The sequence below is a fragment of the Martes martes genome (assembly GCF_963455335.1).
Source record: "Martes martes genome assembly, chromosome: 2".
In the NCBI taxonomy this organism is placed as follows: domain Eukaryota; kingdom Metazoa; phylum Chordata; class Mammalia; order Carnivora; family Mustelidae; genus Martes; species Martes martes.
In genome coordinates this window covers 143733013-143752398 of record NC_137889.1, presented here as the reverse complement: position 1 = coordinate 143752398, position 19386 = coordinate 143733013, and the positions used below count along the sequence as shown (strand labels likewise).

General features: G+C 53.9%; 1 protein-coding gene across 4 annotated transcripts in view; it reads right to left on the bottom strand.

The window, feature by feature from the left end:
* JAKMIP1 (janus kinase and microtubule interacting protein 1) overlaps positions 1-6476 on the bottom strand; it is a gene marked incomplete at both ends in the record, with an annotated part of 66521 nt that extends 60045 nt beyond the window's left edge. For 3 of the 4 annotated variants that reach the window (XM_080796985.1, XM_080796986.1, XM_080796987.1), the window contains 2 exons: positions 882-1376; positions 6348-6476. In XM_080796985.1, coding sequence (XP_080653111.1) covers positions 882-1376; positions 6348-6476 — 624 coding nt within the window. The remainder of the gene's footprint in view (positions 1-881; positions 1377-6347) is intronic. The other variant, XM_080796988.1, reaches the window with a different exon arrangement.
* Positions 6477-19386: the final 12910 nt, after the last annotated feature.

The following is a 19386-nucleotide window of genomic DNA, read 5'->3' as shown; positions in this document are numbered from 1 at the left end:
AGTATGGTATGGCTCTGGGAGATTTCAGTCTGCCATTCTGCTTGGCCTCACTAGCCTCCCACATCACCCCAGAACTCAGTGAATATTTTAGGGTGCAAACTCACCCATGTGTGGGATCCTCTAGTTTCCTATCTTTCATGCTGACTCTGAGAGATGGCCAAAAAACGCTGCTCACCTCTCCCAGCCCTGGTGGAGTCTCCTTACGAGGGGAAGCCGAATCCCTGGCCCACACCCAGGATGAGCAAATGCCCCCCCCAGGCAAGAAAGTGGCTGGTAACTGTCAGCTCACCTGGGCAGGCTCTCTCTCATCCCTTTGGAATTTTAGCTCTTCTAGACCACAGAACTTCCACAGTCCTCCAGTCTTTAAAAATACAATTGTTTGCAATTTATGGTTTTCCCCAGTTGTTGCAACAGAATGGCTGGCCTTATCCCTATATATTCATCTTACCTAGAGGTATAAATGTGCTCTGGCTTATTAATTGAATGAATAAACAAATGCCCAGTACTTCAATAAGCTTCCACAGCCCTTTCCTCCAATAACCCTGCCCCTTATATATTAACCTCATTTTGCAAGTGAGAAACTTGTGCTTCTGGGCTGTTTCATGAAGAACCAAGGATCCCACACCTAGCAAGGAGAGTTCTAACTGCCCAAAGCCTCTCTACCACCACTAGGACGGGCAGGGGCTTTGCTGGAAGCCCAGTGCCTAGAAGCATGTCTGTTGCACAGCATGTCCTGGAAACTCCGCATTTACTGCACTCTATGGGAAGGGAAGGATGCATGCAAGTGGGGGAGGAAAGAATGCATGAAGGAAAGGACGCACGTGGGCGGGCAGGAAAGGGTGCATGCACGCCCGCTGTGGCGGGGTGCGGGCAGCACGTACCAGCCTGCGGATGTCACGCTCGCATTCCCGTTTAATGCGGTGAACCTCGTCCTGATGCGCCTGATAGGCAGCGCGCAGGTCCGCCGCCTTGGTCTTGTCCGCCTGCATACAGTTGCTGAGCGCCTCCTCTGCCTGCTTGCGCGCGGCCTTGAGCTCCAGGATTTCCTGCTGCAGCCGCAGGCGCTCGCCGTCGAAGGTCCTGCGCGCCTCCTCTCGCGCCTCGGCCAGCAACGCTGTCTTGACCTTGTCGGCCGCACCGTCCCGCAGCACATTCAGTGTGGCCTGCAGCCGCTGCAGCTCGCCCTCCTTGATCTTGGCGGTGCGTGCCGCCTCCTGCTCGTGCTGCCGGATGAGCACCTCGCGCAGCGCCTGCAGCTCCTTGGTCTTCTCCTCATGCAGCTTGGCCCTGAGCTCCGAGATGTAGGCCGTGTGCCGCCGCTGCTCCTGCTCGCGCTCCAGCTTGGCCTCCTGCAGCCGCTCGCGCAGTTTGCCCACCTGCGGCCGGAGCCACGGGAGAGGGGGTCAGCATCAGACCCAGCCACCACCTCCCCGTGCCACCTTGTGCACAAGGACCCCTGTGGCCCTCCCCCTTCCCCACATCCCAATTCCCCCTCCTGCCACCCCCACGGCCCTGACCCTCATAGGCCCCACCTATTGTCCTTCCTACTCGATTTCCTGGTATTTTCTTGAGAATTTCCTAGAGGTGGAAAAACGTCTGAAGATGCTGGAGAGGACAGTCAGGCCTTTGACATCTCTTTCAGTTGGAGATTCACAAGGGAGGACAATTTATCCATCACAAAACACAGGCAGAAATCACCTCTCACTAAAAAGGAATAAATTTTACTCCAGAAATAAATTTCCAGGGCCTATGCACCGGACTGACTTAGGGAGACCGGAGAAGACAGAGGCAGAGAGGCACAAGCAGGGAGAACGACCCTCACTGAGCTGCCCCCTCCATAGGCTGGGGGCTCCACGGTTCCCCCACTTTAACTCCTAGGAGCCTCGGGAAGAGGTAACTGTTTTGCTGGAGGGCAGCAGCAGCTCAGAGAGGACACACCAGGGGACAGAACCAAGCTCACCCCCAGGCACCTGGCCCCAGAGCCTGGCTCCCCAGATGCCAGGCTGCCAACCCTGCCTAAGTGAATTTATCTAATCAGCAAAATTTAAGACAGTACTTGTAAAATGTGCCAAGGGAGTATTTTCTTAAAACACTCCAAAGTGCTTTATTCGACCTTTTCAAGAATCACATAAAACACACACTCGGCAGGAACCCTTGCCAATCCATTAGCTTTCTAAATCACCCAGTCTCCGAAAAACAGAAACCCGTCGTATCTCAGAGGACAAGCTGCTTCCGTGGGAGGTAGCCACAGTCTCCCCAGACCACTGGTTACGGCATACCAACATGCTGAAGTTAATTTCGGGTGAGGAGTTTGACCATGTGTCTGGGTATTGATCAACCCTTACTTTCAACAGCAGAGAAAGCTGCAAAACTAGGCCAGATAAAAACACGAGATCAGCATCTCCTTGTACTAAATACTCTCAACCACAGAAATAAAATGGGGGACCCGTCAGGTCTGGGTCTACCTCTCCCAGGGCTGGAACTGGGTGTCTTTCCTAATGGGTTGAATCACAAGGAGCCAGAACCTTAAATACTTAACATGACTGTCCCAACAAGGGACTAAATGCTTTCAACATTGTCCTTTTTGGGAAGCCCACTGTCCTGATATCCCTGCCTATTGCCAACAAGGACCTGAGTCAGAAGGAAGGGACTTGCTGCACTGATGTGGGATACTGAGTCTCAAGACAGCATCACATATCAACTTGGCAGGGCCATGGGATCAGGTCATTTGACTAAACACAAATGCAGATGTTGCCATGAAGGTATATATATATTTTAAAGACGTGATTCACATTTAGTCCTTGAGTAAAAGAGCTGACCCTTCATCACGTGGGTGGGCCACACCCAATCAGTTGATGGCCTCAAGAGAAAAGGCCAAGCTTCCAGGAGGAGAAAGGAATTCAGACTGCTTCAGACTCATGAGTGCAGCATCATCTCTTCCTGAACTCTCCAGCTGCCTGCTCTGCAAAGCTCAGACTTGTCAGCCTCCATAATCATGTGAGCCAACTTCTTAAAAAAAATCTGCCTCCCTCACCTCCCCACCCATATACACACACAGCACTTTCTCACTGGTTCCATGCCTCTCTGAACAACCCTGACTATATACTCTGAAGCAGGACATCATGGGCACATGAGGGAAGCCAAAAGTGGGTGAGTGGATAAAGGGAAGTTTACTCACAGGTAGATAAGGAGGAAGGAATGTGGAGGAGAGCTGAGGTGTATGCAGGGCAGCCTGGGAGAAGGCACGCCTGCTGAGACAGGCCAGGCCATACTGGTGTGTAGGGCATGGATGCCGCCGACAGAAGACAGGGTCAAGTAAGAAAGCCCCTCTGGGTCCCACCGGTTCTGCCCTGAGGAGCCAAGGCCCGAGCCCAGGGGTCACAAGCCTCTTAAACAAGCCTGAGTTAGCCCATTGTGTATAAAGCACCTGCTCCTTACACCATCAAGCTTAGCAAGTCTAAAAAGTGGCTGGCACTTCACCTGCCAGATGCTTCCAAGCTATCCTCCAAGTTCAGAGGCACAGCAGGAGAGAGGGGCCCATGCCCGCTGCTCCTCCGCGCCTGGCTCCAGATGAGGCAAGAGCAAATTGACTGGGAGGGACCGCACCCTGGGGTGGTGGGGAAGGCAGCTGCCTCGGGGGAAGCCTGGGAGCCAGCGCCACCTGCCATCCAGCAGGAACAGGGAAGTCAGCCTCCCCCTTTCCCCTGCCACCCCGCTCTTCCTCGTGTCTGTCAGCGCTGGCTCCCCATTTCCAGACCTGGCCGCTTCTCCCACTCCCTGCCAGCACTCTGGTCCTGCCATCAGACCGTGGCAGCCACCTCCCAACCAGTAAGGCCCCAACTCTGCCCCTGCCCACCCCAGGCCTGGGCCTTGGCATGTCCGGGACTCATGGGTGTTGCTGGACACTTGGGAACACGAAAGCACTGTTCCCTGGCTCACTAGCCAGCAAAAGCCTTAGAATCCAGCTGCCAAAGGCCTCTGTGAAGTCTTCCGGGGCTCTCCTGCCCCTACGCCGTGTCTGAACACTTCCCATGCAACACTGAGTGACGGCACAGGGGCTTGCTGAATGAATGAATCAATAGATAAGTTAGCGTTTTCCCTTGTCCTACCGTGTTCAATAGGGATCCTCTGGGAGAACGACCACACTTGAACTGTGGCATCAACAATAATTTTATGGGATCATATGAAAATATCATTTAGGGGTGCCTGGGTCACTCAGTCGTTAAGCATCTGCCTTCGGCTCAGGTCATCTGGCGTCCTGGGATCCAGCCCCACATCAGGCTCCCTGCTCAGCGGGAAGCCTGCTTCTCCCTCTCCCACTGTCCCTGCTTGTGTTCCCTCTCTTGCTGTGTCCTCTCTGTCAAATAAATAAATAAAATCTAAAAAAAAAAAATATCATTTAAATGCAACTGTAAAGTTTCTATTTATGTTTTTCCTGCCAGCCCATAAGCACATTGCTGAATTCTGAGAACAGAAGCTCCCCCAGCAGCAACCCGGGGAAAGCCATCCCGAGGAGCCAGCCGTGGGGGTGGCTGGGCTGAGAAATCGGGCGGCCGGGGCGTGTCTGACAGGGAGGCAGCCCGGTGACCCCGGGGGCACAGTCCCCACAGGCCTGGCTCCCAACCCAGTGCCACCACATACGCCTGTGCTGAGACCCGCTGTCATGGGCGGAGGTGTGTCCCCCAAATTCCCAATGGTGGTCCCAACCTGCAGAACCTCAGAATGTGACTGTATTTGGAGATAAAATCTGAAAAGATGTAATTAAGTCAAATGAAGTCATCTGTGTGGGCCCTGGTACATTACGACTGGTGTCCTTAAAAGAAGAGTTCGGGACACAGACACGTGGGGACAGCCATGTGAGGACACAGGGAGAAGATGGCCATCTCCATGCCCAGGAGGGAGGTACCCCAGGAGAAACCAGCCTGCTCACACCTTCATCCACCACTTCCAACCTCCAGAATAACTTCCTTGTTGTTTAAGCCAAAGTCGGTGGTGCTTTGTGATGGTGGCCCCAGTGAGCTAGCTGAGCTGGGCAAGTCACCTCTCCTCTCTGACCCTCAGTCTGCTCACCTGTCAACTGGAGAGCACTGTCAAAGGCACCTAGAGTGACACGCATGTGTGACTATCCCATTCTTCAAATGACTCAGGGAGGCAGGCACATCAGAGGACTCCGTGTAACAAAGGGGAAAACTGAGGCATGGAGTGGTCACATGGCTTGCCCCGAGACCTCAAGGTGAATTAGATGGTGGGGGTGGGAGGACTCCTGGCAGAATGACCTTGGCTGTGTGGTTTCCCAAGGGGCACAGCTGCTGTTGCTACTTTGGTGTGGGGCCAGTCCCAAGGGATCCCAGCAGATGAATCCCTCCTGAGCTGCACAAATTGTGGACAAGCTGGTGCCTTGGGCAGCTAAGCTGGCCTGGAGTCCTGAGTGTCCTGATATGGGAGGGGACACAACTGTCCCCAGGTCCTGGGCTCTGCCTCCGCTCTCCATTGTGCTGTTCTGAGCAAGGGACTGAGTCAGGCCCCAGGCCCCATCCTCCCCCCCACCTGGGAGCTGGACCACGTCTAGACCCCTGCTGTTGCCCAGTCCCCATTAAGTTCAACTAGATGGGACACCTACGACCATCCCCCAGCAGTCCCTTGAGGGCTCCCAGTGCTGCGGACCCGGCTGGAGGGCATGCCACCTTCATGGCTGGGTATAACCTCCCCCACCCTACCCAGAATAGGCCAGACCCTCCCACTCAGGCTGCCCGGGAGCAAGCTCCACGCCCCACTTCTCTTCGCCCATGGACACCACAGAACCCCAGCCGGCTTGGACCTCAAACCACTCAAGTGACAAGTGTATTAAATCTGTGACATCCGATCTCTAGGACTTTGCCCTGGCTGGTTATTATTCCTTCACTGTGCCAGGCTGCCCGTCATCTGTACACTTGAACTGAATGCCTACAGCCTGCCAGGCGCCAACCTGGCTCTGTACCAACCAGCCCCAAAGCTCGTTCTCACCCCACGAGAGCTCAACGGCCCCGTCCCAGACCCAGACTCTGCCAGAAGCTCTCTAGTACCCTCACCTCCTAACTCCCCCTCCTTCACCAACAGGTCCATCGGGGGGGCCCCATTATGACCCCATCTTGCAGGGGAGAGGAGTTACAGCATGGACAGTGATGTATCTGGTCTGAGGTCACAGCGAGACGGGAGGTGGCCAGGACTGGAACCCACGTGGTACCGCCATTGATGTTGTACCCATTCTCCCAAGGGGCAAGCTGAGGCTCAGAGGTCGAGTGCCCACCCCCAGCCAGGGAACTCGCAGCCCCTCCCCTGTGGAGCCAGGGGGCCCACACCCCTCCCACCTTGCTCTTTTCCTGCTGGAACTCGATCTGAATGCTCGTCAGCTTGGCCCGCAGCTCCTCGTTGGCCATTTGCACGGCATCAGCCTCCATGTCGGGCCTCTCGCCCTTGTTCCGGCTCTTCTTAGACATGCTTCCTGTTGGGTTGAGACGCTGAAAGCCCACGGTTCACACCCACCAGCCGGCAGGCGCCGCTGCAAACTCCGCCGTGCTAACCAGTCGTGCAGGGCTCAGCTTGTCTTCCGTGTAAACCACCATCACTTGGGACCCTGGGGAGGGGGAAGGCCAGGTTAGCAGAGAGAAAGAGGGAGGGAGGTGGCATCCTGGCCTGAGCACTGAAGTCCAAGGGCAGCCAGCATTGCCTGCGGCCTCCCTGCCTGGCCAGGCCCAAGCTGTTGCCTAGCTGATGGGGGCGTCGTGATGAGCTAAGGGCCCCAGCAGCCCTCACATTCCTCCCAGGGGGACAAAGGCCTAGACCTTCAGTTTGGTAGGGCTGTCCTCCCAGCCCACATGGTGGCAAAGCCCAAGCCCTTAAGAGTGATGGCCAGTACCACTGCGTCCCAGGTGAGACCCCCAGGTCACCTTCCGTTAATCCGCACAACTGCCCAGAGAGGTCAGTGACCATGCCCAGTGTCACAGGGGAGGAACTGGGGCACACAGAGGCTGAGGGCTAGCAAGAGTCACACAGCCAAGACGGGGCAACAACATTAAGCCGGTCAAGCTCCACAGGCAGACCGGACGTGGTGAGTCCGAACCCAGACTCCCAGCCCCGAGCCTTGCGCTAGCCCGGACCCCACGCTGTCCTGCCAGCACATCCTGGTCCCCGGGCTCCTCGCTCTGCCTTCTCGCTCTTTTCCATATGACAAAGCACGTTACACCAGGACTCGAGCTCCAAGCAAGCAGGGCCTGGGTCGGTTTTATTCTTGCTGCAACCTCTGTGCCTAGGCTCAGAGCTCAGCATGCAGGACGCCCTCCAATAGCATTTGTTGAATGAATGAATGAATAAATGAATGAATGAATGAAGCATCTATTATGTGTCAAGGCCTGTGGTCGGAGCTGGGGTGTGTATAGTCCTCGAAGCACCAGGAGACATAGGAACAGATATTAGGCCCATCTTAGAGAGGAGCAAAAATCCTGGCACAGAGAGGTTCAGTAAGCTACCTAAGGCCACAGAGCGATTCCGTGGGATTAGATCGCCTTGGGCGAGAATGCACTGAGAACAGAACATTCCAGCATGGAGGAATGCCAGGCTTTGGCCGTGGAACAGAAGACATGAAATCAGCAAGGAAGACCGGGCAGGAACAGCCTGTAGATAGGAGAACAAGGAGGACCAGGGAGGCTCAGGGAAGAAGGGGTTCTAGAAGGTGGTCAAGATGAGGATGAGGATGGGAAACCGGCCACCGGATTCAGGAACACGGGGTCAGTGGCCTCGGGCGGAGCTGCTTTGTGCGCTGGGAGCCGGAAGGCAGGCAGGCAGACAGGGAGCTGGGGCGGGGTCTCACGATGCCTGCACTTCCGGCAAGCGGCAGCCGCTCCGTGTCTGGGAGCTGAGGTCCAGCGTTTCCGGGGGCCTGAGATGTCTGTGCAAACCAGCCGATTGAGAAGGCAGAGGTGGAAGCCTGAGAGACCCCTCTCGGACAGGAGGGCGCTTCTCAACATGCCACTTAGAAGCATGTAGGGGCAATCGGCAGCCCACCGATTCCAGAAAGGTACACTGTGACGCAGATACGTACAAACTCCATTCGCTCTGATATGGCTTAGGAGCGTAATCCATAATCCATCCCTCGCCGCTCTCACCTGATTGCTTTTACCAGCTCTGCAGCTCTCCGAAGGCATCCGGCCCCAAAGAGGGAGCAGGGAGCACGCCCGGGTCCAGCACTCAGAACAGGGGAGACTTCCCTCCCCTTGACCCCATCCTGTGGCCCAACAACGCGCCCCCAAGAACGCAGGTAAGGACTCACCAGCGATACGGCCTCTCTATACGCCCAGGTGTTCTTCCCAGCGACCCACCACTCAGCCAAAGGGACGGTTAAGTAAATGACACCCCAAGTGGTTACACAGAGCCACACGGAGGAAGGCGAATGTCACAGAGTCAAAGAACCGAGACAGTCTGTGATCTCAGTTTCCAGAAACGCTTATTCACTGTTTCCATTTGGTCCCAAATATTTCTTGAGCCCCTGCTGGGCACCAGGTCCCAGGGAAACAGCGGGAAGCACCAGACAGCCAGGCCTCTCAGACATTAGCAGCGACTGCCCGAGGGAGAGGTGATATCTACCTTCTTCTTTATACTCTTCCTGAGAAATCAGATGTTCTATTTCCATTCCTGATTTACAGGGGGGGGGAAAAGATGCCATTTTCTCAAAGGAATGCAAACAAGTTTCGGAAAACCATCTGGGACCAGCTGGGAGGGAGACAAGGAAGAAGCCAAGGGAAAAGCCCGTGGGCCCTGTCCCCAGTGCCGCGACAGCCTGGTCTGGAGGCTGACTGACTCTCCAGGCACAGCTGGACACAGCTCCTGCTCTGCCTGGGTCTCTTGGGGCTGCCTGCAAGGGAGAGGTCAGCTGAGAAGAGAGGACACAGGCCACACCCCCCGGGACACAACTGACCATTCTGTAGGGCGGCTTTGTCTCCCAGCAAAGGGCTGTCCTTCACCATAAGTGTGTCCTCGTGGCTCACGCTTTACTGACTGGATGGTCCAGGGAAAGTCACAGAACTTCTCTATGACTCAGTTTTCCCATCTGTCTAATGGGACCAATGGCACTGACCTCACAGGGATGTGTGGGAATAGCTGGGATCATATCCGTGCTCGGCAAGGCACTCAGCCCAGTGAAGACACTTGCCAAACACAATGAAGCTGCATTTCTTAGGAGGAGCAAGGCCAGCCTCCGTGAAGGTCAGGATAGCAGGTGCTAAGCCTAGGTGCCCTTGCAAGAGGCCATGTCAAGGTGTGGCCCATCTGGTGTCACGCTGTCTCAGCTTCTCAGTGGCCCTAGTACAACCTGAAGGCCCGTTTCCTTGCCCAGCAGTCCCTCCCAGGGTCCCTAAAGATGCCAGGGAGGAGGGAGTAGCGGAAGATGGGCCTCAGAGAAATCACGTGCCCGCCTGAGGTGGCACGGCACGCTGGGTGCAGGCCGTGAAATGTGTCCACTCCTCAGTGAGGCCCTGGGACAGCAAGCCCAGGGGAAAGGGGGAAAGGAGACCCAGCCCGTGGGGAGACAGCATGCCAGGAGCGTTGGGGGGACCATGAGAACAGTTGTTGGCCAGTCCCAGACTCCAGTTGCTCTCAGCCCCCCTGGGCAGCTGGACCCCAAGGTCCCCCAGTCTCCCAGCCTGGCTTTTGAGGCCCCAAGAGCAGAAGGGCCAAAAGGCAGAGACAGATGGCAGCGGGAAAGGCCAGTTACCCAGAAGGGGGGCCATGCCTGGGGACGGACAGCCCAGTTCTTGCCTCGGCCACAGTAGCCCCTGAAAAGGCATGTTTACCCCATCCCCTGAGCAGTGACTCAGCATGCATTCTGCCCCTGCCCAATGAGAAAATGGAGATTGGCCTCTGCAGCCATACAGCAGGGACTCTCCGGTCTGAAGCCACGGAAGGCTCAGGCTGCCTTTGGGGGAAACCACCTGGTCTTCCAGGGTCTGACTCACACTGACATCCCATCCCAGCCCTGCTGCCTGCCCCCTTTCCCAATGCTCCGCACTCAGCAAGCTCCTGGGCAGGCTACCCTGCAGGCCATAGAGCTCCCGCCCCCTTTCATGGCCACCTCCTATCTTGCTTCCTCCAGGAAGCCTCCCGTAATGAGCCCACGGCCAGGCACCTCCTCTGAGCTGCCTGGGTAGCTGAGGGCGGCCCTGGGTGTTTGCTGATCTGTCAGCCCATCTGAGAGCGGGATCCTGACTTCCCTTTGCCTTTGTGGGGCCTCACCCTGTGCTCAGCCCAAACTCCAAGCTCCGTGTTCCCTGGATGAATAAATTCCAGTGAGCAAACACCAAGCTTTTAACCAGCAAATAGCAATACTCCCTCTCGACATTCGTTAGGCCAGGGCCTCAGTAAATGTTGAGACCAGGGGACACAGGAGGGGACGACACCCAAAGCTATGGGCTATGTCAAACCCAGAGCTCTCAGTGGGCCCCACGCAGCTGGCTTCCTTGCCAGGAACTCACCCATGGCTGGTCTGGCCCGAGGCTCAGGGTGCCACTTGGTATCCTTATGATTGGCCCCACGGCTGCTGACCTCCACGAAGGCCTCCCCAATGGGAGCAAGAGCAGGTCATTCTCCAGCCTGAGATGAGCTCGGTGCCCACTCTGTCTGGCACTTTCCACTCCAAGCTCATGATGGCCCACTGAGCAGAATCCCAGTATGGACAGAGGAACCCCACAGAGGCTCAGCCAACATCTGCCCAAAGCCAGTGAACACTGCACTGTAGGCAAATCTCCAGTCCCTCACTCGGAGCCCATTATCTCATGCTATACATACAATGCTAGCAAGCTGTGTTCTCTGTTCTCCTGGCCCAGTGCAGTAAGGGATAGGGGGAAACTGGAAGACAGTGTTTTGGAAAAGGCAAACATAGACAGGAAGTGAAAAGAGAACAGATTTTCCACCACAGCAGCAACAAATAATAATCATATTCATAATAATAGTAATAGTAAAATAATAATTCCTTTAATACTTAAAAGAAAAAGTCTGAGAGGCCTAGATATTAACTTTTTTGGGAAATGTCATTCTCCACTTACAACAATTTAGTAAGGCATTTGCTACCCAGACTCTTTTCATATTGGTGCAAAGTAGTTAGTGGAGGTTAAAAAAAAAAAAAATTCCATAAAACGTAATGAATGAAGTCGAGTGAGTTAGGTCTTCCTAACACCTATTCTGGCTCAGGGGTAAAGTGCTCTAGAGAGAACCCACAGTGAGGAGTGGAGGCTCGGTCCTTCAGCCCAGCCCTGCCACCCACCTGCTCATGGCTGGGTCCCAGCTGTGTTCTCCCGAGCCAGCATTCCCGGAGAGCAGATCGAGGCCACAGCACCGTGTTGGGAGTGGGGCTCCTGAGCGTTGCTCAGCTCAGGGAAGGCCAGAGGAAGCTTCCCCCAGCCAGGGTCTGAGGCCCCGGTGTCCCATCACAGGCGCCACAACCTCAGAGCTGGTGCATCCTGGAAACAACAGACCAACCAGCTTCCCTAGCACATCTGGGAGGGCTTGGCTCCCCGGGCCCTATTCTGAGCCCACTGTGTGGCTGCTCAGTCCTCACAGTGGCCCCAGAGCTCCCAAAACTACATATCCAGCCACCAAGACTGTCGCCTCTTTCCAGTTCTTCGAGACACACACTTCCGCCTCCAGCCAGCCCTCACCCCTTCCTGCCTGGAGCACTGGCCACCCCGGCTCTCCCGGACCTGCAGACTGCTCCACCCAGGCTCCAGGGGCCGCAGGAGTGACTCTCCTGCCACTTCCTGCAGACAGCCCGCAGGAGACAGTGCTCACGGCCACAGCAATCAGCCCTCTCGCAGCGCCCTGTTCCACCACATGGCCTAAGTGTTGGTGGCCCCTGGGGGCCACGCCTACTGTCCCCTGCCATCCTGGGCACTTGCCTCTTCCTGCCTCACAGGGCCACCTCAGGCCACCTCCTGACCATCCCCAAGACTCACCTTGGGCCACGCCTCCTCCAAGCCCTCTTTGTCCCCAGAGGCAAGGCCAGCGGGTCCTCGTGGCCCAAGGCTCATCCGATGACTCAAGGTACCTTTACTCAACCATCTCCAGGTCTTCAGGCCAGCAGGGTATGGATGGTCACAGGAAACAGACCCAATTTGTGGATGGGGAAATTGAGGCCCAGACAGGGCAGGGGCTTACCTGCCTGCCTGGGGTCACAGAGGGAGCAGCAGCCCACCAGGGAAAGGAGACTCTGAGAATCCCCTCTCCTCACCAGGTGGTCAGCGGAGCTCACCTGGCGCTTCAGAGGACTCGGAGAAGACATCATCCACGAGGACGCCATGGGCCCCACCCTGGCTCACTGAGGTTCCCTTGACTCCCTGGCTCCCACTGTCCACGGATGATGTCATTCATCACAGAGGCTAGGGTACTCAAACCGCCGGGCCAGCCCACCCCTTGCCTAGGACCCTCCCATGCCAGGGGCCAGCACAGCCCAAGACCCCAGCCCCTCCCCCACAAAAAGGGCCACATGCTCCCACCAAGTCGGGACTCTAGCCGCTCTCACAGACTCACAGCTGCCCACCCAACCGCCTCGGGGCCTGCGTCATTCACGGTTCCTCCTCCAGGTCAGGTTGCTCCTTCTGAGTCCAACAAGCCCCCGGGAGCCGCGGCGTGGCAGGCAGGGTGGTGCCGTTCAGGCTCCACACGCACAACACACCCATACAGCCCACACATGCACACCACGCTCCGAATGTCCACGTCCCCCCAGTTCCTGTGTTGGGACCGTAAGGTCCAATGTGATGGCATGTGGAGGGGGACCTGTGGTGGGCGGCAGTGGTAGATTGGGTCACGTGGTGCCCTCAGGAATGGGATGAGGGCCCTCAGAGGAGAAGATGCCGAGAGATGATCTGCGCTTTGCGAGGTCGGGCAGCAAGAAGGTGCCTTGCACACGCCGGGAAGCAGCTCTCCCCAGGCCTGCACCTGGTACACCCTGACTCCCAGCCACCACGGTCAGTGGGAGATGAAGGTCTGTGGCTTCAGGCGGGCAGTCTGCAGAAACCCGTGACAGTGGCCCGAGCTGACACACACACATGCTCACACACACCACACCCACACACGCTTACATCCACCAGCCCAGCAGCTCTGACCAGGATGGGAAAACCCCAGATCGGCAGGAGCCCATTTCTGCTGTGAAGGCTGCATGGAGTGTCCAGTGACGGTAGGCCCAGCTGCCTCGGGACTGCCACGTCGATACAGGGAGGCACACGGCGGCAGGCGGGGAGCCAGGGGACCGCATGGGACCACCATCCCCGTTCTCCCTTGGGGGGTGCCTGGCTCAGAGGGCTCTGGCCCCAGCATGGGCAGGCGAGCCCCTCCGTCCCGTCTACTAGCTGCCCACTTCGGCCCACCTCGTCCCAGCTGAGCCAGAGCGCGTTCCGGGGGGAGGCAGGGCTGAAGCTGTTCTCCCGATTTAGAGATGAAGAAATTACGCCTCTGAGACACGTACACGCCAGAAAGCCACACAGCTGGGTTTGCTGAGAAGCTGGTTGTTCTGGAAGGAAAGGGGGTATGTGGAAGACACAAAGGGGCACAGGCTGTGCCCCGAGGGTGGCAGGTCAGAGACCAGGCTCTGGCCGGCAGGGGAATCAGTGGCCAGCCTCAGTGGCCAGGGTCATGTCAGTGCGGTGTCCTCGCTGGCATATCGGTGAGGACCAAACGGGACAGAGGATATGACAATACTTGGCCCATGGAGTGTTCCAGAAATGGGCTCTTGACTGTGAGGTGAACAAATCACACACATGAAGACCCGATCAGGTGCGGGATGCAGGACTCACAGCACCTGAGATGCCGAGACTCCAAGGCCCCATCTGTCACCTCCTGCCCTCCCAGGCTCCGCGGAATCCCCTCCTTGGTCCCTTCTCCACAGTCTTCCCCTTGACAGGAAGCTCCCCCACACCAACCATGAGGACACCTGCTCCCCCAGGACAGCCCCTAGGTCCTGGAAATGACCTCCCGTTTCAAGCCTAAAAGAAACACACAAACAAAAGGACCCCTTGTAACCTCTGCCCGGGGCCCCTTCCAGCACTTGGAAGCTACCAGGAGTCCATGCTCCCTTCCTCACAGAGGAGCCCTTCAGCGATTTGGAGAGTCAGTCATACTCCTGGAAACTTCTCTTCTCCAGGTAACATGGGATAAGAAGGATGTTCAGTTACAAAGTTCAGGCAGAAAGATGTAAGAGATCTTTCAAGCGACACAGGTCTCCTGAGTCCTTGGTAAAAACCACCCCCATTCCAAGAAGTCAAGTATAACCACATAGAGACGGGCATGCATGTGGGCAGAGACGGAGGCACCCGATGGTGGGCTCAGCTCACTTGCTAGCTGCCCCCCTCCCTGCCAGCTGGGCTCCCTCAGTGTTTAAACATGGTTGCAACATAAAGACAGGACATTGAGCATCAAGGACCTTGGGTCTTGCTCTGGGGTAAGCAGAACTGTGAGCAGAGGAGCTTGGCTGGCTGAATGCATCCGGCACAAGTTTATTGCCTGTGTCCTACCCACAGGCACCACATGTGGCACGGTGCCATGATACCAAGCAAAACACTCCCTGCCCTTCCCCAACGATGCTCATGGCCTCTCCTCCCCAAAGCCCCCTCCTTGCAGACCTCTGCCTCTCTGTTCCTTTCAATATCTCCATACACAGATCAGGAGGAACCTACCTCTGCATCCTAAATAGAGCCACAGAATGGTGCAACGAGACTCTCCCATGGGCTGCCATGCCTCCATCTCGAGTCAGACACCCTTTCCTCTTACTGGCAGCCTCACCAGCCACTGTCACTTGTCATCCCCACCTCAGTCGCAGAATAAGCATGGTCATGTCTGAAGCTCAGGGCCAGGTGGAGGGCTGCAGCTGACAGCAACAGCTGGGTGCTGTGAGGACACTGTCATCAGCAGGAATCTTTGGATGACCTTGGTCACCTGGCCCTAGCATGTCCATCTTGATTTGTCCCAAAGGAGTAAACTGCAGCCAAGTTCAAGGAAGGGAGGACTCTCAAAACACCAGACCTCACAGCCAATAATACATAGAACTGAACTCAGGATGCCAACCCCTCCCCAAGAAAAACAGTAACCTCCGATCAGGGCAACACTGTGCCATCACCTAACCTGCAGCTGCTTTAGCAAAGTCTTGCCCTGTGCAAAGGGGGTGGGGACATACACAGGAGGAAGGAACAGAGCAGGGAAGAACTGGAAGAACAGGGAGGAGGGGTGCAGGGAAAGAGGAAAGGAGGAAGGGAGAATATAGAAAGAACTGAATCCAATGTCCAGTTTCTGGTCTGGCATGTAAAGAGCTTGGAAATCATCACTCCCATCCGCACAACAAGGAAAAAGCTGAAGAAACTGAAAATCAGTAACTTCTCTTATATCCATCTGAGAACTGAGATCACACGGCAAAATTTGGAGAGGCAGACAGATGGAGAGTGAGAATAACAACCCTACCAGAGCAGAAACCTCCATGGGAATCAGTTCAGGTTCCTTTCACCAAATACCTCCTGTCCAGATTTCAAACAACAACAGAATTACAAGGCATACAAAACCCAGTTTGAAGAGACAGAGCAAACATCAGAACCAGGCGAAGATATGGCAGTGATGTTGGAATGATTGGACCAGGACTTTAAAAGAACTATGATTATCATGCTAAGGGCTCTAATGGAAAAAACAGACAATATGCAAGAATAGATAGCTAAAGTAAGCTGACATGGATGTTATAAGAAAGGGCTGAAAAGAAATGCTTAAAAAAAAACTTAGAAACAAAGAATATCTCTAAGGAACTCATTAGTTGACTGGACCCGGCTGGGGAAAGAATCAGTGAGTCTGAAGATAGGGCCATAAAACCATTCCAAACCAAAGCAAGGAAAACTATGACTGAAACAGAACAGAGTATCTCAGAACTGTAGGATGATTACAAAAGTGGTAACAAATGTGTAATGGGAATACCAGAAATAGAAGAAAGAGAGAAAGGAACAGAGAAATATATGCACTAGTAATGTCAGACACCAAACCAAAGATCCATGAAGCTCACAGAACACCAAATAGGATAAATACCAAAAAATTGACACTCAGGCATATCATTTTCAAACTTAGAAAAATCAAATTTAAAAATCTTAAGTGATGACAGGGGGTGGGAAACACCTTACCTATAGAGGAACAAAGGTAAGAATTATATCAGACCTCTCCTCAGAAACCAGGCAAGCAAAAAGAGAATGGAATGAAATCAAATGTTAAGAGAAAATCCCACCAACCTGAAATTCTACACCTTGCGAAATTACCTTTCAAAAGGGAAGAAGTAAAGACTTTCTCCAACAAACAAAATTTGAAGAAATTTGTCACGTAGGTCTTCCTGGCAAAAAGAAAAAGTTATAAGAAGTTCCAAGAGAAGAAAGGTGATATAGGTCAGAAATACAGATCTAAAAACAAAAAAATTAAAATTAAAAAAATTGTTAAAAAAGAAATACAGATCCACACAGGAAAATGAAGAGCGCTAGACAAGGAATAAAAGAAGGAAAAATTAAAACATTCACTTTTCTTATTCTCAATTGATCTAACAGATAACAGGGTTCAAAATAATGAGAGCAGTGGCATATTAAGCGATGACGCTTTTGGATGAGTGACATGAATGACAGCAGTATGACGAGGGATGGGAGGGAGGACACAGGAAGACTGCTGAAGGTGCTCACACTACACATGAAGTCACATGGTGGGCTGCACATGTCTGCTGCAAATTCTAAGGCCACTTTTTTTTTCATTTAAATTCAATTAGCCAACACAGAGTACAACATTAGTTTCAGATGTTGTGTTCAATAATTTATCAGTTCTGTATGACACCCAGTGCTACCATCTTAAAAGGCTGAAAAAGAAATTGGAGATATTGCAGGTCTGGTTCCAGACCACAGCAATGAAGTCAACTTCTCCATAAAGGGAGTCATTTGACTCCCTTTGGTTTTCCCATATGAAAGTTATGTTCACACCATACTGTAATGTGTTGTATGTGCAATAGCATGATGTCTGAAAAAATGCACATACCTTAACTTAAAAAGACTTTCCACAAGTCATAATCACTGATCATGAACAAATGTAGTAATAATGAAAAAGTTTGGAATATTGTGAGAATTACAGAAGTGTGACACAGAGACATGAAGTGGGCAAATGCTGTTGGGAAAATGGTGCCGACAGATTAGCTTGAGGGAGGGTTGCCACAAACCTTCCATTTGGGGAAAAAAAATGCAGTATCTAAAAAGCAGAATAACGCACAGCTCAAAAGAATGAGGTGGGCTTGGACAACCGATATGCTGGGGAAGCAGAGAAAATGGGGACACAGAGATGGCCGGTTAAAACCGCAGAAGGCAGGAAAAGGGAGGAAAACAGAAGTAGGAGAATAGAAAAGTAACAGATATGGTAGATACGACTCCAGGTGTATCAATAATCACTGATCAGTGGTCTAGCTGCACCAATGAGAAGACAGGGGCCGTCAGAGTGGGTGGAAAAACAAGACACAGCTATGCGTCATCTACAAGATGGCACTGAACTTCGAGACCCATGCAGCTGCCACGGAGCCAACCGACCTCTGCATGTTCATGGTCAGCTAAAGGGAATGAAGCTCAAATGAACTTCCAGCCCTCATGGGTCTCTCGGGGCTAACGGTCTCCCACCTACAACCAAGACAGCACACCCTACCTCTTTTGAGTTGAAGAAAGATCTTTGTGATAAATTCAGTAAGATAAAAACTGCATTATAAAAACGATACTCAGGAAGCACATTAGGAAGTAATGCAGCCTGAAAGAACACAAAAAACCATAAGGATGAATCTAAATTAAAATCACCAGTAGAGACACAGTCCTTGCCAATAAGAACAGGGACGTGAGCTGAGCACGAATTCTCTGCCTGTGCCCCTGGATGTTTCGTGAGCAGACCTCGGCCCCACTTCCCCACCACTGCCAGCCTGTCCCGACGTAACGGGAATGGAACTCTGTGCACAACTTCTCTGAACGCTTCGAAGACTCATCAACACGAAGGGTTCCCCTCCATGTGAAAGAGCCTCCCATACGTACTCCGTATTATTTATACCCTCAGAGGGACGAAGGACAGCAAGAAGGAGATGGGCCCAAGGTTAACCCAACTCCTTAAAAACATAAAAGTCACCAAAGAATGTAATCTTTCCCAACATGTTATAATTGGACTCCCTTTACCCCCTGAGCTCTGTTCCTTCCACAGGCTCTTTTCCAACCATGACATTCAAGCCCAATAGTCGTGCGGAGGGGTGGTAGTCAGTGTTTTATGGAGTTCCGGCAGAGCTGCAGGTCCTGGGACTGTAATTTCCATCAGTGCTCCATTTTCCAGGGCCAGAGAACCCATTCTGGAAGTGGGTTCCCTGTGTGCTCGGCAAACCCCCCACCTGCTTCCCTCTACTTTCCAGATTCCCTTGCGGTGGGTGGGGTCCTATGACCAGTCCTGGCCAGTGGTGTGCAAGCAGCAGTGACTTGTGTCACTACAGGGCTGAAGCACGGAAGAGCCCCAGTGACTCCTCTTCCCTCTCTCCCTGGCTACAGGGACCTTAGAAGTCACATGTTGAGATGATGGTGTGACCAGACGGGAATGCACGTGTGACCCAGAACTGATCTTTCAGGGCTCTTTTGTTATGTAGCACTGCCTCATCAAACCTAGCTGATACTCTCTTCTTGGAATGCCCTTCCCACTTTCCCACCTATCCGTCTTCTTCAATATTCAGTGTGGGGATTACCTCCTCGGATGACTGGCACTGATACCACTTACCACCCTCAGGCCAGACGGGGTGTCCTCTGCACACCACAGCATGCTGAGCTTCCCTTCCTCACAACCCTGATCATGCTGTGTTGGCACATGTGCCCACCCCACCAGACCAGGCACTCTGGCTTGGTGAGTGCCAAACTTGTCCCTCTACCTTTGGAGAGCCGGGCTGGGTAGGCACCCAAGTAAAGGCAGTGGGCACATGCCTGTGAGATGGATGACCACGTGCACACACAAGAAACACCACAATGCCCTCTTCCACACACATAGACACTAATGGACACTGGACAGGGCTAGAGAGTTGACCAAATCTAGATTGTGCCCCATCCTCTCTACCAGCTCTTCAAGGCCAGCAGGGCAGGGGTGATGTGCCCATGAGTGGTCGCAGTCCAAAACAAAAGAGGAGGGATAGCCCACTGTGGATGCCCAGAGGCCAGGAGCTGCCTTCTAGGAAGGAGGCGACAGATGAGCTGGCCCAGCTGGGCTGGTAGGACCTGGGCAAGGACAGAAGCAGACATTCCAACTGTTTGGAGGCTGGAGGGGCTGGGGCAGGGCTGCTTAGTCTCCCTGAGAATCACTCCTCCTCCCCCA